Below are 16,330 nucleotides of genomic sequence, written 5' to 3' on the forward strand. Positions count from 1 at the left end.
TGACTGACCTGTTCTCTTTGATCCTTCATTTCTTTTCTTCTTCTCAGGCTGTTTCTGTTCTTGATGTCAGATATACAGTCGCCTCATGAGCAACGCTGGTGTCTTGGACACTTGGTGTGGACTACTGTGTTATCCAGGATATCAGGTATCACTAGACATCTCCTAGCCATCTGCATCACATCTCTGTGGACAAGCAGCTATTACCAAAAAAGGCATCTACTTCCAGTCCTGTGCTACATCTGCCTTAATTCTTCGCTCGTTCCTCCACATTGGCACCACTTCCCAGAGAGCCCCATTGCATCTCTCCCGTTCTGCCTAAGTGCTGGGGAAATCTCATGGCCTGCAAACCTCCTGGGACTCTGGGAATTGCCTCCCCAGTCGGAGCCCTGGGCCCCACCCATGGCAGCTCTTCCCAGTCAGCAGCTTCAGACCAGGGAGTCGACTAGGAAGGCATGTCTCTTCCTGCATGGCCTGTAATTTCTACTTTGTGCATAATGTAATTTTCAGAGTAACTGTGACCCTCGACCTTCTAGGAAGTTTTTCATGTTCTTTTCTGAGGCAACCACCTACGTGATATCATGCTTCTTTGGAAGTCACGACGCATGGGCAGACTGCATTAGAACCTTCATTGTGCCAAGCATCCTGATGGAACTTACACTTTCCTTAACTTAGGTTATAATTATGGTTTATAAATTTGGTTGGCTTAAATCTCTCCCTTCTCCCTTCCCTAATAATAGAAAGCCCGTTTACAGCAACTGTCCCTGGACACTATAGCTTGAAGGGAATGTGGACCTCAAAGCTTTTGGCCTTCATCTTTCAGCACTGTTATCACAGGATGGTTGCTACCCCCTTCCCACCACCACCCAGCTCCAAGAGATTTGGTCCATACCACTGTACCTGGTGCTTGTACATTTGGAATTGGTGCCTTCTCCCTTTGGCAACCATATTACCAATTTTTTTTTCTATTTTAGTGTCTTATTTCTTTAAAGTTTATTGCTTGCCAAAGATGACATCACTGGGATTAAGAGACAGGGGAGAGCTAGCTGCATATTCTGACAGAGTACAGAATCTAAAATGTCAGGTTAGCTCGATAAAGGGTATTAGAATAGCTGGTGATGGTTTTATAAAAGCTACACATTTTCCCGTAGTCTCTTGGTTTGCCTGTCTTTTTCATGTCACTCCATATATCCTTTTGAGTCCTTCACGTACTGATTTGATCACACCACAGCAGCACCCCTCTCTTGATATTATAGTATGGAACAGAGAAGTGATCAATTTATGGGTCTATGAAGACCAAGATGAAAAGAAGCAATCTACGAAATGGTATGTAATGCCTTTAGCTTGGGCTGGTAACAAGTAAAAAATTCTAATAAATGTTCTAAAACTCCAGAATCATTTTGGTTTTTTACCAGATCGTGGACCTGCTAGGGGTTGAGAAACAGACTGTTAAACTGAATTCTAATGGACTCCTCTTTCCCCATCTCCACATTGAGTTCAGCCTGCACGAATTATGTTGAAGTACATTCTCTTTTTAGTTTTTGATTTTTTGCCACCAGTTAAAGAGTTAAACACTTTTTCTGCTTTCAGTACCAAAAAAGAGGGAAAAAATGCAGATGCTTTAAGGCATAAACAGAATTCTTAAGAATTATTAGATATGCAATTAAAATTTGATGTGTTTTAAGTCCCAAGCACCTTGCTTTTTCTCTAAGTCAGCTGATACTCTCTTTAGAAAGGGTCAACTAGAGACTGACCCTAGAGATTAGAATTGTACAGTTTTTTTTAGAAACCTAGAGAAAGGCTCTTCAAAAGGGGACTTTCCCAGTTTTCATAATTTTGCACCTATACCAGCTGTCTGTTGGTCAAGTGTGAAAGCATGCGAAGAACAGCAGAGCAAGTCAGAGGGCAGTCACAGCTTGCTTTTCCTACCTGGAGACAAGAGTAGCAAAATAACACTAGTAATGATGGAAGCTTTTGTTTTTGTTTGCGTCATCAGCCTGCTGTGTAATTGAAAAAGGGCAAGAGAAACATGGGAAGGAGTCCACTGACATCATTTAAAGGGGACACTAAGGATGAACCAAAGATTTAGGTTCTCCTTGCTTCTTGTCGAGAGACCTCCTTCCTATTAACGTCAGCAGTAGGCAGTTTGCTGCAATGGGTTTCTCACTCTGCCAGGAGATCTGTTCCTCTCTTCACACCCAGGTTATTTTCCTTAAGAATCGATCCCTTCTGGCAGTGCTTAGAGGTTTGATGCTAATTATTATTTAGCAGGGCTAGCAGACAACAGTGCTAGGCATTTGTCTGCATTTTGCACTGTCCCCATATGTGGTTCCTGGTACTGCCTGGTCTCAAGTCCTGAACAGTCATGGTGCTGATGTGCTTAGGATCTCAGCAGTCGAATTTTGGCTTTCCCTCTAAGGGAAAGGGACATACAATTTTCATTTGATAGAAGGGAAAAACATAGTGTCTTGGCCTGACTGCCTTTGTTGTAGTTTCATGCATAAGAAACTGTGCTTTAACCTTGTTTTCATTATGCTGTCTTTGCAATGATGTTGTAAATGCAAGAAATCACTTAGCTTTAAAAGTTGAGTGGTTTGATCTTATTTATGTGAAGACCCTTTTTAACATATCAAGAATTAGGTGCATCAGCAGGTAGCGTCTGGGATGTTAGGGGTCCACCGTGATAACTGCTTAAGACATAATGTTCCCTTAAGCTTTGTCTTCTTAAAAATTATCAATGTGAATGTCATAATTATATATATTTTTGTGGAAAAATTCTCCTAAGTATAAGTTATTGTGCAAAATATAGTATCATTGAAGCAAATGATAGTTTAACTTTTAGTTTAGAAACCCTAAAAGATATAAATTGTATTGCATATGCATTAAAAGTTTGTTTTATTTAATTTTATGTATATGTGTAAAGTGTTAGGTAAAAAAATTTTCAGTTACCCATTCAAACACCTTGTTACTTGAATATTGTGTTAACTGGTCCGAAACAGTGATGGATTCTGTAATATATCTCTTTTTACCCAGGAAGCGCCCATGCCTTGGTTGTGCTGATTAGAGTAGTGTAGGTGCCCAGTGAGATGCTGGTGTTGGCAGGAGCCAGGGTTTACTGTAGCACATCTCCTTCATCCTCTTGGTATGTTTGTGCTTACCAAGATGGCAGTCCCTCCAAATGGTTTTTTATAGTTTTTAACCTGTAAGACCCTTTATGGTCACAAACCTCTAATCAGAAAATGAAAATATAGTTGAGTTTTAAAACCTTATTGTGGTGAATTAATTAAGCAGTTTTCTGTGTACATAAAGTTTTCTCCACTATAAGTGTGCCCATTGTCACTTTAAATTTCAACTATGCCCTATTTTTGTCTTCTAAGTACCAGATATGCTATTGGTGCAATTGCCCACCAAAAATAAGCCAAGCAGTGCACTACACTAATGGGTTCCCTGCTTATGGGAGCAAATGAAAGATGGAACCAACTCCAAAATTAGAGCTTCGGTTTTTCTTTTGTCTAGTATATTTCTAAATCTAGTGACCCCGGGGTTCAAGCTTTTACTATCAAGTGAAATGTTGCCTCAGATTGGCTCACTGTGGTTAGCTAATCTATACTAGTGATCTTGTGCAGTGCTTGAAAACAGATACTCTTTCTGCCACTCCCTGGACCTCTGCAGCTTTTCCTAATTTTAGTAAAGCACAATTGCAGTCAAATTACAGTTCAGAAGAAGGAAGGTCAGTATAGTCTATGCATGTTGTATAATATTGAGTGTTTACAGTCACCTTCTCCTAAATTTAAAATTTATACTGGAGTGGATAGTATTCCATTATGTAGACTTATCAACTTTGCTAAGTGCTTTTTAGATTGCTTAAAAATTTTTCAAGATTTTAAAAGATGTTTAAGGTTAAGTTTGCAAATATAACGGAAATGCTGTATATCTTTTGAAGTGGTAAAATCCATGTTGGAATTTTAAAGAAAATATGTTGTAATAATGCTGTTGTAATATTTTAATGTCTCTCTTTGCCTGTTTTCTATTTCAGCACATTTGTTGTGATAAACATTAATAGCATTATAATTGCTTAAATATTGAATGATAACATTTGTTAGTGGAAATTGGAAGGTTTATTTGTGAAATTCTGCAGAATTCCTTTTTCTATTTCCAATATTTGCTGACATTAAATAAAAATTTTCAAGCCATTGATGTAATAAAATATGAAGTAAAACCATTTTCTCCCTCCCCCAAAGCTATATCCCACCCTAATACAAAGTGGATTTTTCTCCCCCAACTCTTTTGCCCTGAGACTTGAAGTAATTTCCCCAGATTTATGACCTGTAGAAATATAGGTGGGGTTGCCTTTTATAGCCTTTAACTCTATTTGAACTGCATTCTTTGTTATATAAGATACTCATATCATGGTTGGAATCAAATTGGGAAACACGAGTTTCTGATAGTTGAGGGCATAAATTAAAATTTTCAGTAAGAGAGCTTTTTTTGTTTGTTTCCATTAGCTGTTTTACATTTTTTAACTCCCTTGTTGATGATGCCCTGTCACAGCCCCTGGCTTGTGGCAGGAAAGAGACAGACACCACATCCTTGGCCCCTCTGGTCAACCAGAAGGGCAGAGCACCAGCCCCAGCACGTCTTGGAGTACTTTGAAGACTACTGTAAGCTCCACTGGCAGTCAACAGCCTCTGTGCTCATTCCTCTTTTTAGCTGGAATATTGGACTTGGTTAAATAATTACTATAAAAGCCTGGCTTCCAAATCCAGTGCTGCCCCAGACCACATTTAAAGTAGGAAGATGGGGTCTCTGTCTGAATGACTTTGCCTAGTGTAGAAGGGGTTGGGTGTATGTTACAGAGTCTGGTCTTCTCAGAGTTTATAACATCATAGAGAAAACTGAACACACACTGCAGGTCATAGCAGTATATGCCACCAGAGATTATTCCAAGTGCTAGGGAGTATCTGAGAGGGAAGGGCTCAACTGTCTTGCGCATTCAAGGAGCAAATCCTGAGGAAAGAATACATTCTTCTTGAATGAAATCTGAGGGAGGCACCTAGGAGAGCAGGTCAGTCGTTTAGAGAGATCTCAATACAATTGAGAAGTAGGGGCCAGAGTTTCACTTCAAATATTCACCCTGTATTGATTTTCTTGCCATGTGTCACTTTTTCTAGTTCACTGCTCCTGTGACCAAGGCTCCCTCACAAAGTCAAACTTTACCCTAGCTCTCACACAGGTGAGAGCTGAATACCCCAGGCCTTGCACAGCCTTGGTATCTTCTCTCAGGCAGAGGCATCTCGAGAGCATCTCACTGGAAAGGGAGTGAAACCCATTTTGGAACTCTCATTTCTCCATGGCTTCCCCTGACTTGACTTCTATATGCATACTAGAAAGAGGAGGTGGCTGGGCTGCTCTCATATCTGGTCTCAGCAGTTTGTCTCGTTGGCCTCTTCCATGCTTCCTGCATCCCAAATAGCGTGCTCAGTGTGGACTCGGGTAGTTGTCAGGAACATTCCAAGTGGTTGGATTCATTTCCCTTTGAGCAGATTTGAGACCAGGCTTGTCTCTCTGCAGCTGCTTCATGTTTGGGGCATCATTTGGACCAAGATAGTCTTCTGGGTAATCCTAGCTTACTCTTTTGTCCAGTGCTGGGTGGAGTCCAGCTGCATGGGCTCCACTTGCATGTCCATGTGTACCTTGGAAGGGTATGTCCAAGTCAGGTGCTCTCTCCTGGTCCTTCCCTCTGCTCTTCTTTTGTTAATGGCACTGCTGTGTATCTGGTTACCAAACTAAACATCAAACCAGCATTGTCCACCTCCAGAATTCCACTCGAGTCTCCTCTGTTACTACACCAAGGACTGTTGAAGTGCTCCCTCTCTCCCTAGGTCACACATAGCCACCGAATTTGCTTTGTCTCTAACCCCCAGCATCCCACCCACCACCCCCCTAGTCAGGGCCCTTGCCTACTTAAAAGGCTTCATTCATCTGTAACAAAAAATGCAAAGCCGTATGTGCCTGCTGCAGAATAATTTTCCTGCATTGGTCTCTGTTGGATGGACCTCCAGCGCTGGCCCTTCCTTCAAGGTTCAGTCCAATGCCACCAGTTCTGGGAAAGGTGTTTGGCCTACCACTCTCTCACCTTCAGCAGAGGAAATAGTTCTCAGGGCTTCTGCTCTGCTGAGGCCCATGCTGTGCTTTTCCTCTTTGTATATACTATAAAGAAGTGGTTTTTTTGTTTGTTTTAACATTTGTTCCTCCATTACTTATTTATTTTTAATGCATATGTATTACTCATGTGTTGATAAGGTCGGTGAAAGCAGCATCAGACACAAGGTTTTCACAGTCACATTGTGAAAACTGTATCATTATACAATCATCTTCAAGAAACATGGCTACTGGGACACAGCTCTACATTTTCAGGCACTTCCCTCCAGCCTCTCCATTACATCTTGACTAACAAGGTGATATCTGTTTAATTCATAAGAATAGCCTCCAAGATAACCTCTCAACTCTGGAAAGTCTCAGCCATTGACACTTTATTTTGTCTCATTTCACTCTTCCCCTTTTGGTTGAGAAGATTTTCTTAATCCCTTAATACTGAATCTCAGCTCATGCTAGGATTTCTGTCCCATGTTGCCAGGAAGGTCCACACGCCTGGGACTCATGTCCCGTGTAGACGGGGAGGGCAGTGAGTTTGCTCGTTGTGTTGGCTGGAGAGAGAGGCCACATCTGAGCAACAAAAGGGGTTCTCTTGGGGGTAACACTTTGGCCTAATTTTGAGTAGGCTTGACCTATCCTTTGTGAGATTAAGTTTCATATGAACAAACCCCAAGATTGGGGGCTCAGCCTATTGCTTTGGTTGTCCCCACTGCTTGTGAGAGTATCAAGAATTCAACTTGGGAAAGTTGAATTTTCCCCCTTTCTCACCGTTTCCCCACGGGGACTTTGCAAATACTTTTTTATTCACTTTTCAAATCACTCTGGGATTTATCGGGGGAACACTCTGGACAAAGCAACAAAATCTCATGACCTACTCAAGGTTCCATGTGCTTATGGTGTTCAGTTAAGCTGCCTACATAAGTTATATTAGGAAATGTACTAGTCAAAACATAAATTTTGTACCAAATAGACATTTTTTGCTTTAGTCTCACATAAGTTAAAATTTTAAAATATTAATTACCATCTATTTTCAACACCTGCAGTGATGACATTCCTTTGTTCTTCCTCGTACAAAAACATTAAATTTGTGCATTTAGTCACTGTCATTACATACTCTAGGCATTCCTAGATTATACCATCTCAGTCTTTATTGTCTATCTTTCTTTCTGATTTCATTTGTGACTTCAGGCCTCCGTCTATCATTCTCACATTCACCTTCATTCAGTTTTAACATAATTGTATTAGTTATGTAGTATTGTGCTATCCATTTCTCAGTTTTTACAGTCAATTCTGTTGCAAATCTGTATCCCTTCAGCTCCAATTACCCAATATCTTACCCTATTTCTACCTCCTGATGGTCTCTGTTACCAATGAAATTCTCCAAATTTATTCACTAATGTCAGGTCCTATCAGTGAGACCATACAGTGTTTTTCCTTTTGTTTCTGGCTAATCTCACTCAGCATAATGTCCTTCAAGTCCATCCATGTTGTTACAGACTTCATAACTTTATTTTGTCTTACACTTGGGAGTATCAAGAATTCAACTTGGGAAATATTCTGCGTAATATTCCATTGTATGTATATAGCACAATTGTTTTAGCCACTTGTCTGTTGTTGGACATTTTGGCTGTTTCCATCTCTTGGTAATTGTAAATAATGCTGCTGTGAACATTGGTGTGCAAATACCCGTTTGTGTTCTTGCCCTCATGTCCTCTGAGTAGATACCTTGCAATTCTATTGCTGGGTCATATGGCAATTCTATACTTAGCTTCCTGAGGAATCGCCAAACTGCCTTCCACCACGGTTGTACAATTTGACATTCCCACCAACAGTGGATAAGTGTGCCTCTTTCTCCACATCCTCTCCAGCACTTGTCGTTTTCTGTTTTATTGATAATGGCCATTCTGGTGGGTGTGAGATGATATCTCATTATGGTTTTCATTTGCATTTCCCTAGTAGCCAGGGAAGTTGAGCATCTTTTCATGTGCCTTTTGAACCATTTGTATTTCCTCTTCTGAGAAATGTCCGTTCAAGTCTTTTGCCCATTTTGTGATTGGGTTGTCTGTTTTTTGGTTGTTGAGATGAACAGTATCTTTATATATTCTAGATACTAGACCTTTATCTGAAATATTGTTTCCAAATCTCGTCTCCTGTTGTGTAGGCTGTCTTTTTACTTTCTTGACAGAGTTCATTGATGCACCAAAGTGTTTAATTTTGAGGAGTTCCCATTTCTTTCTTTCTTCAAAACTGGTGCTTTGGGTGTAAGGTCTAGGAAACCACCTTCTAATATAAGATTTATAAGATATTTCCTTATATTTTCTTCTAACAGTTTGGTGGTGTTAGATCTAATGTTTGGGTCTTTGATCCATTTTGAGTTAATTTTTGTATAGGGTGTGAGATATGAATCCTCTTTCATTCTTTTGCATATGGATATCCAGTACTCTAGGCACCATTTATTGAAGGGACTGTTCTGTTCCAGGTGAGTTGACTTGAGTGCCTTATCAAAGATCAATTGTCCATAGGTGAGGGGGTCTATATCTGAACACTCTATTCGATTCCATTGCTCAGTATATGTATCTTTATGCTAGTACCATGCTGTTTTGACCATTGTAGCTTCATAATACACCTTAAAGTCAGGTAGCATGAGACCTCCGACTTCCTTTTTTCCCCCCTCAGGATACTTTTAGCTATTCAGGGCATCCTGCCCTTCCAGATAAATTTGGTTATTGGTTTTTCTATTTCTGAAAAGTAAGTTTTTAGGATTTTACTTGGTATTTCATTGAATCTGTAAGTCAATTTAGATAGAATTGGCATTTTAGCTATGTTTAGTCTTCCAGTCTATGAACATGGTATGCCCTTTCATTTATTTAGGTCTTCTGTGATTTCTTTTTAGAAATGTCTCTTTAGTTAAATTTATTCCTAAATATTTTATTCTTTTGGTTGCAATTGTAAATGGAATATTTTTCTTGATTTCCCCCTCTGATTGTTCATTACTAGTGTGTAGAAACAATAAGATTCTTTAGTGTATAGAAACACTACAGAGTGTTGATCTTGTAACCTGCCACTTTGCTGTACTCATTTATTAGCTCTCATAGTTTGCTGTGGATTTTGGGGGGGTTTTCAACGTAGAGTATCATATCATATGCAAACAATGAGAGTTTTACTTCTTCCTTTCCAATTTTGATGCCTTGTATTTCTTTTTCTTGTCTAATAGCTCTGGCTAGAACTTCCAACACAATGTTGAATAACAGTGGTGAAGTGGACATCCTTGTCTTGTTCCTGATCTTAGGGGGAATGTTTTCAGTTTTTCCCCATTGAAGATGGTGTTAGCTGTGGGTTTTTCATATATTCCCATTATCATGTTGAGGAAGTTCCCTTCTATTCCTATCCTTTGAAGTGTTTTCAATAGGAAAGGATGTTGAATTTTGTCAAATGCCTTTTCTGCATCAATCAAGATGATCATGTGGTTTTTCTGCGTTGATTTGTTGATATGGTGTATTACATTAATTGATTTTCTTATGTTGAACCATCCTTGCATACCTGGGTTGAATCCTAGTTGGTCATGGTGTATAATTCTTTTAATGTGTTGCTGAATTTGATTGCTAGAATTTTGTTGAGGATTTTTGTATCTATATTTATTAGAGAGATTGGTCTGTGGTTTTTTTTTTTTTGCAATATGTGTGTCTGGCCTTGGTATGAGGGTGATGTTGGCTTTGTAGAATGAGTTAGGTAGCTTTCCCTCCTGTTTTAGTTTGCTAGCTGCTAGAATGCAATATACCAGAAGCAGAATGGCTTTTTAAAAGGGAATTTAATATGTTGGTAGTTTACAGTTCTAAGGCCGAGAAAATGTCCCAATTAAAACAAGTCTATAGAAATGTCCAAGCTAAGGCATCCAGATAAAGATACCTTGGTTCAGGAAGGCTGATGAAGTTCAGGGTTTCTCTCTCAAGTGAGAAGGCACATGGCAAACACAGTGTGGGCTTCTCTCTCAGCTAGAAGGGCACATGGCAAACACAGCATCATCTGCTAGCTTCTGTTCCTGCCTTCCTGTTTCATGAAGCTCCCCGGGAGATGTTTTCCTTCTTCATCTCCAAAGGTCGCTAGCTGGTGAACTCTGCTTCTTGTGGCTATGCCATTCTGCTCTGTTCTCTCTGAATCTCTTTCTCTAAAACGTTTCTTCTTTTACAGGACTCCAACAAACCAATCAAGACCCACCCAAAAGGGTGGAGACATGTCATCATCTATCTAATCCAGTTTAACAACCACTCTTGACTAAATCACATCATCCAGGGAGATGATCTGATTACAGTTTCAAACATACAGTATTGAATAGGGATTATTCTATCTTTATGAAATGGGATCTTGATTAAAACATGGCTTTTCTAGGGGTCATACTTCCTTTCAAACCAGCACACCTCCTCTTCAATTTTTTTGAAGAGTTTGGGCAGATTGATACTAATTCTTTCTGGATTGTTTGGTAGAATTCACGTGTAAAGCCATCTGGTCCTGGACTGTTCTTTTTGAGGAGCTTCTTTTTTTATTATTATTTAAAGAAAAATTTTTTTTAATACCAAAAACCCACAAAATAAATGCAAACATTCCTATTTTGATCATTCCGTTCTGCATATATAATCAGTAATTCACAATATCATCACATAGTTGCATATTCGTCATCATGATCATTTCTTGGAATATTTGCTTCGATTCAGAAGAAGAAATAAAACAAAAACAGAAAAAGAAAAAAAATTATACATACCATACCCCTTACCCCTCACTTTCATTTATCACTAGCATTTCAAACTAAATTTATTTTAACATTTGTTCCCCCTATTATTTATTTTTATTCCATATGTTCTACTCGTCTGTTGACAAGGTAGATAAAAGGAGCATCAGACACAAGGTTTTCACAATCACACAGTCACATTGTGAATGCTATATCATTATACAATCATCTTCAAGAAACATGGCTACTGGGACATAGCTGTACATTTTCAGGCAGTTCCCTCCAGCCTCTCCATTACATCTTGACTAAAAAGGTGATATCTACTTAATGCGTAAGAGTAACCTCCAGGATAACCTCTCGACTCTGGAATCTCTCAGCCATTAATACTTTGTCTCATTTCACTCTTCCCCCTTTTGGTGGAGAAGGTTTTCCCAGTCCCCTGATGCTGAGTCTCAACTCATTCTAGGATTTCTGTCCCACATTGCCAGGAAGGTCCACACCCCTGGGAGTCATGTCCCATGTAGACAGTGGGAGGTTGGTGAGTTTGCTTGTTGTGTTGACTGGAGAAAGAGTCCACATCTGAGCAACAAAGAGGTTCTCCTGGGGGTGACTCTTAGACCTAATTTTAAGCAGTCTTGAACTATTCTTTGCGGGGTTAAGTTTCATATGAACCTCAACACTGGGGGCTCAGCCTGTAGCTTTGGTTGTCCACACAGCTTGTGAGAATATCAAGAATTCAACTTGAGGAAGTTGAATTTTCTCCCATTCTCACCATTCCCTGACGGGGACTTTGCAAATACTTTTTTATTCACTGATCAAATCACTCTGGGATTTATCGGGGCATCACTCTGGACAAACCAACAAAATCTCATGTCCTACTCAAGGTTCCATGTACTTATGGTGTTCAATTATGCTGTCTACATAAGTTATATTAGGAAATGTACTAGTCAAAATATAGATTTTATACCACACAAACACTTTTTGCTTCAGTCTCATAGATAATCTGAAATTTTAAAATATTAATTGCCATCTATTCTCAGCACTCTGCAGCAAATTTTTCAGCATTCCTCTGCTTTGAGGAGCTTCTTAATGACTGATTCAATTTCTTTACTTGTGATTATTTTGTTGAGGTCGTCTGTTTCTTCTCAAGTCAATGTTGGTTGTTCATGTGTTTCTAGAAAGTTGTCCATTTCATCTACACTGTCGAATTTATTAGCATAAAGTTGTTCATAGTGTCCTCTCATTACTTCCTTTATTTCTTTGGGGTCAGTGTTTATGTCTCCTCTTCCATTTCTGATTTTATTTATTTGCAGCCTCTCTCCTCTTCTTTTAGTCAACCTCACTAAGGGTGCATCAATCTTACTGATTTTCTCATAGAACCAACTTCTGGTTTTGTTGATTTTCTCAATTGTTTTCATGTTCTCAATTTCATTTATTTCTGCTCTAATCTTCATTTTTCTTTCCTTTTGCTTGCTTTGGGGTTAGTTTGCTGTTCTTGCTCTAGGTCTTCCAAGTGAACAGTTAATTCCTCTGTTTTTTTTTTTTGTTCTTCTTTTTTGATATAGGCATTTAGGGCAATAAATTTCCCTCAGCACTGCCTTTGCTGCGTCCCATAAATTTTGATATTTTGTGTTTTCATTTTCATTTGCCTCGAGGTATTTACTGATTTCTCTTGTAATTTCTTCCTTGATCCACTGGTTGTTTAAGAGTGTGTTTTTGAGCCTCCACATATTTGTAAATTTTCTGGCGCTCTGCCTATTATTGATTTCCAACTTCTTTCCTTTATGATCTGAGAAAGTGTTTTGAATGATTTCAGTCCTTTTAAATTTATTGAGACTTGCTTTGTGACCCAGCATATGGTCTATCCTTGAGAATGATCCATGAGCACTTGAGAAAAAGGTGTATCTTGCTGTTGTAGGTTGTAATGTTCTATAAATGTCTGTTAAGTCTAGCTCATTTATTGTATTATTCAACTTCTCTATTTCTTTATTGATCCTCTGTCTAGATGTTCTGGACAATGGACAGAACATCAAGATAGAGGATCAATAAAGACATTGGTAAGAGTGTGGAATTGAAGTCTCCAACTATTATGGTAGATGTGTCTATTTCTCTTTTCAGTGTTTGCCTCATGTATTTTGCAGCATAAACAATATTTATGATTGTTATGTCTTGTTGAATTGTTCCTTTTATTAATACATAGTGTCCTTCTTTGTCTCTTTTAACTGTTTTACATTTGAAGTCTCCTTTGATGGATTTTAGTATAGCTACTCCTGCTCTTCTCTGATTGTAATTTGCATGAAATATCTTTTCCCAACCTTTGACTTTCAACCTGTGTTTATCCTTGGGTCTAAGATGTGTTTCCTGTAAACAGCATATAGATGGGTCCTGTTTTTTAATCCATTCTGCCAATCTATGTCTTTTGATTGGAAATTAATCCATTAACATTTAGTGTTATTACTGTATGGGTAGTACTTTCTTCTACCATTTTGCCTTTTGGATTTTATATGTCACATCTAATTTTTCTTCTTTTTACCTTTACTGGTAGTCTTCCTTTCTACACTGTTCTCCACACCTCTCTTTTTTTGTTTTTTTCATATCTGCCTCTTGTGCTCCCTTTAGTATTTCTTGCGGAGCTGGTCTCTTGGTCACAAATTCGCTCAGTGATTTTTTTGTCCGCAAATGTTTTCATTTCCCCCTCATTTTTGAAGGTAAGTTTTGCTGGATAAAGAATTCTTGGTTGTCTGTTTTTCTCATTTAATATCTTAAATATATCATCCCACTGTCTTCTCGCCTCCATGGTTTCTGCTGAGAAATCTATGCATAGGCTTATTGGGCTTCCCTTGTATGTGATGGATTGCTTTTCTCTTGCTGCTTTCAGGATTCTCTCTTTCTCTTTGAGATTGACATTCTGATTAGTGAGTGTATTGGAGTATGTCTATTTGGATCTCTATTCTGTTTGGGCTATGCTGCACTTCTTGGATCTGTAATTTTAGGTCTTACAGAAGAGTTGGGAAATTTTCAGTGATAATTTTCTCCATTAGTTTTTCTCCTCCTTTTCCCTTCTCTTCTCCTTCTGGGACACCCACAACACATATATTCGTGTGCTTCATATTGTCATTCAATTCCCTGAGTCCCTGCTCATATCTTTCCATTTTTTCCCCTAGATTTTCTTTTGCTTGTCGGATTTCAGATGTTCCAACCTCCAGTTCACTAACCTATCTTCTGTGTCTTGAAATCTGACATTGTAGGTTTCCGTTGTTTTTTCGTCTCTTCTACTGTGCCTTTCATTCCCATAAGTTCTGTCATTTGTTTTTTTTCAGTCTTTCGATTTCTTCTTTTTCTTCATTCCTTGGCTTCTTTATATCTTCCCTCAATTCATTGATTTGATTTTTGATGAGGTTTTTCATGTCTGTTCGAATATTCTGAATTCATTGTTTCAGTTCCTGTATCTCATTTGAATTGTTGGTTTGTTTCTTTGTGCCATATCTTCAATTTTCCTAGTGTGATTTGTTATTTTTTGCTGGCTTCTACCTTACTAATTACTAATCACCTTACTAATTACCTTAATTAGTTTATTCTGGAGATTGTTTCACTTCTTTTACCTAGGGTTTTCTTGCTGGATGACTTTGTTGTCTATTTGTTCTTTGACATTCAGTTCAGCTTATTCTGGACCACTAGCTTAGGTTTTGTTTAACAGAGCAGAATTTTTCAGTTTTTTTCTTGTTTCTTGCCCTGCCTGTATGGTGCCTTTCCCCCCCACACCCTTAGGAGTGTCTACTTAGGTATAATAGACCCCAGCCAGATTTTGCCAGATCATACAGGCCTCCTGTCAGGAGGAAAGAGTCACCTGCATCAGTTTTCCCTGAGGTTGAGACCCAGCAGATTGAAAGACTTTCCTGTGAAGTCTCTGGACTCTGTTTTTCTTATCCTGCCCAATATGTGGCGCTTGTCTGCCTGCGGTTCCCACCAGCATAAGGTGATGTAGAACCTTTCAGTTTGGTAGACTCTCCCAGCTGGGGGCATGGTGGAGCCAGAGGAGAGATTGTAGGCTGGCTTTTATCACTTCCAATTTCCAAACCCTGGGGTCTGAATTCCTTGAGGGAATGAATCCACCCGAACTGGGCCCCACCCCTCTCTGGGGAACGCACAGGCAGCATATAAGCTCTGAAACAAGCTTGTTTCTGCCTATGCCTGGGGCAGTTGCAGCCTGAGAATCCCTGCCGCTGTATCCGAAGTCAGTCAGGCCTTTGTAAAACACAGCCACAAAAAAGAAAGAGAAAAGTCCTTCTCAGAGCAGGATCCCCATTCTTGGGGTTTGCCAATCAAGAGCATAAGTTGGTATGTTGCTTTGTGTACCTTCAGATCCTATGTACCCCTTCCTTTCCTTCAGGGTCCAGACCCTTTCAAGTATTATGTGCTATCCAATCAAAAAAACCTCTGTTTCTTTTTTTCTTTTTCCATCAGCCCTGCCCTCTTGGCACCAGGGCAAAAATCAGCAACCTCCACTTTGACCTGGTTCAGCTGAGCTGGGGGCCTATTTTTAGTAGTCAGAATTTGTGAATTAATTCCACAATTGAAACTTAGTTGCACTGCTGCTGATAAAGTCTCTTTCCTTTTCCCTCTGGGAAGCAACCTATCGGGAAGGGGGGCCGGCCGCTGCAGCTTGGGGAACTCACGGTTCTGGGGCGGCTCTCAGCCGGTCCAGCTGGTCTAGACTGGGGAACACTGTGTATCTGGTCACTGACATGGCCCCAGCAGTTGTTCTGTACTGTTCCTGGCTGTTTAGTAGCTGGTTTGGGAGACAAACTAAATCCCACACCTTGCTAAGCCGCTGTCTTAGCACTCTCTTTAGATGTGTACTTTTGTAGACCTCATCACCCCACATTATTAACATTCCTTTGTTCTTCCTCATGCAAAAACATTTTTAAATTTGCACATTTGATCACTATCATTATATACTCTAGGCATTCCTGTATTATACCATTTCTGTCTTTATCGTCTATCTATCCTTCTGATTTTATTTATGCCCCCAGGCCTCCTCCCTCTGCCACTCTCACATTCAGCTTCATTCAGTGTTCTAACATTATTGTATTACAGTTAGGTGGTATTGTGCTATCTGTTTCTGAATTTTTACAATCAGTCCTGTTGCCCAATCTGTATCCCTTCAGCTCCAACTGCCCAATATCTACCCTATTTCTATCTGCTGATGTTCTCTGTTACCAACTGAAATTCTCCAAGTTCATTTGCTAATGTCAGTGAGACCGTACAGTATTTGTCCTTTTGTTTCTGGCTAATCTCACTGAGCATGATGTCCTTAAGGTCCATCCATGTTGTTACATACTTCATTACTTTCTTTTGTCTTATAGTGAAGAAGTGGTTTTAAGTATTTGTTCTTTTAAATAGGTAACCAATGTAGATGATGTGAAAGGCATGCAGTGAAAAGCAAGTTTCCTG

General features: G+C 39.4%; 1 protein-coding gene across 2 annotated transcripts in view; it reads left to right on the forward strand.

Moving 5' to 3' along the window:
- Positions 1-14,218, forward strand: part of RCOR1 (REST corepressor 1) — a 147,771-nt gene extending 133,553 nt beyond the window's left edge. Inside the window, exons 12-13 of one of the 2 annotated variants that reach the window (XR_013160526.1) lie at positions 48-145; positions 1,254-14,218. Coding sequence is in view for 1 of the 2 variants with exons in the window: in XM_077123622.1 (XP_076979737.1) it covers positions 48-89 (42 nt within the window). In the remaining variant the exon portion in view is untranslated. Of the gene's footprint in view, positions 1-47 lie in introns of both variants that reach the window. The other variant, XM_077123622.1, reaches the window with a different exon arrangement.
- The last annotated feature ends 2,112 nt before the right edge of the window (positions 14,219-16,330 follow it).

Source organism: Tamandua tetradactyla, chromosome 12 (assembly GCF_023851605.1).
Source record: "Tamandua tetradactyla isolate mTamTet1 chromosome 12, mTamTet1.pri, whole genome shotgun sequence".
Classification (NCBI taxonomy): domain Eukaryota; kingdom Metazoa; phylum Chordata; class Mammalia; order Pilosa; family Myrmecophagidae; genus Tamandua; species Tamandua tetradactyla.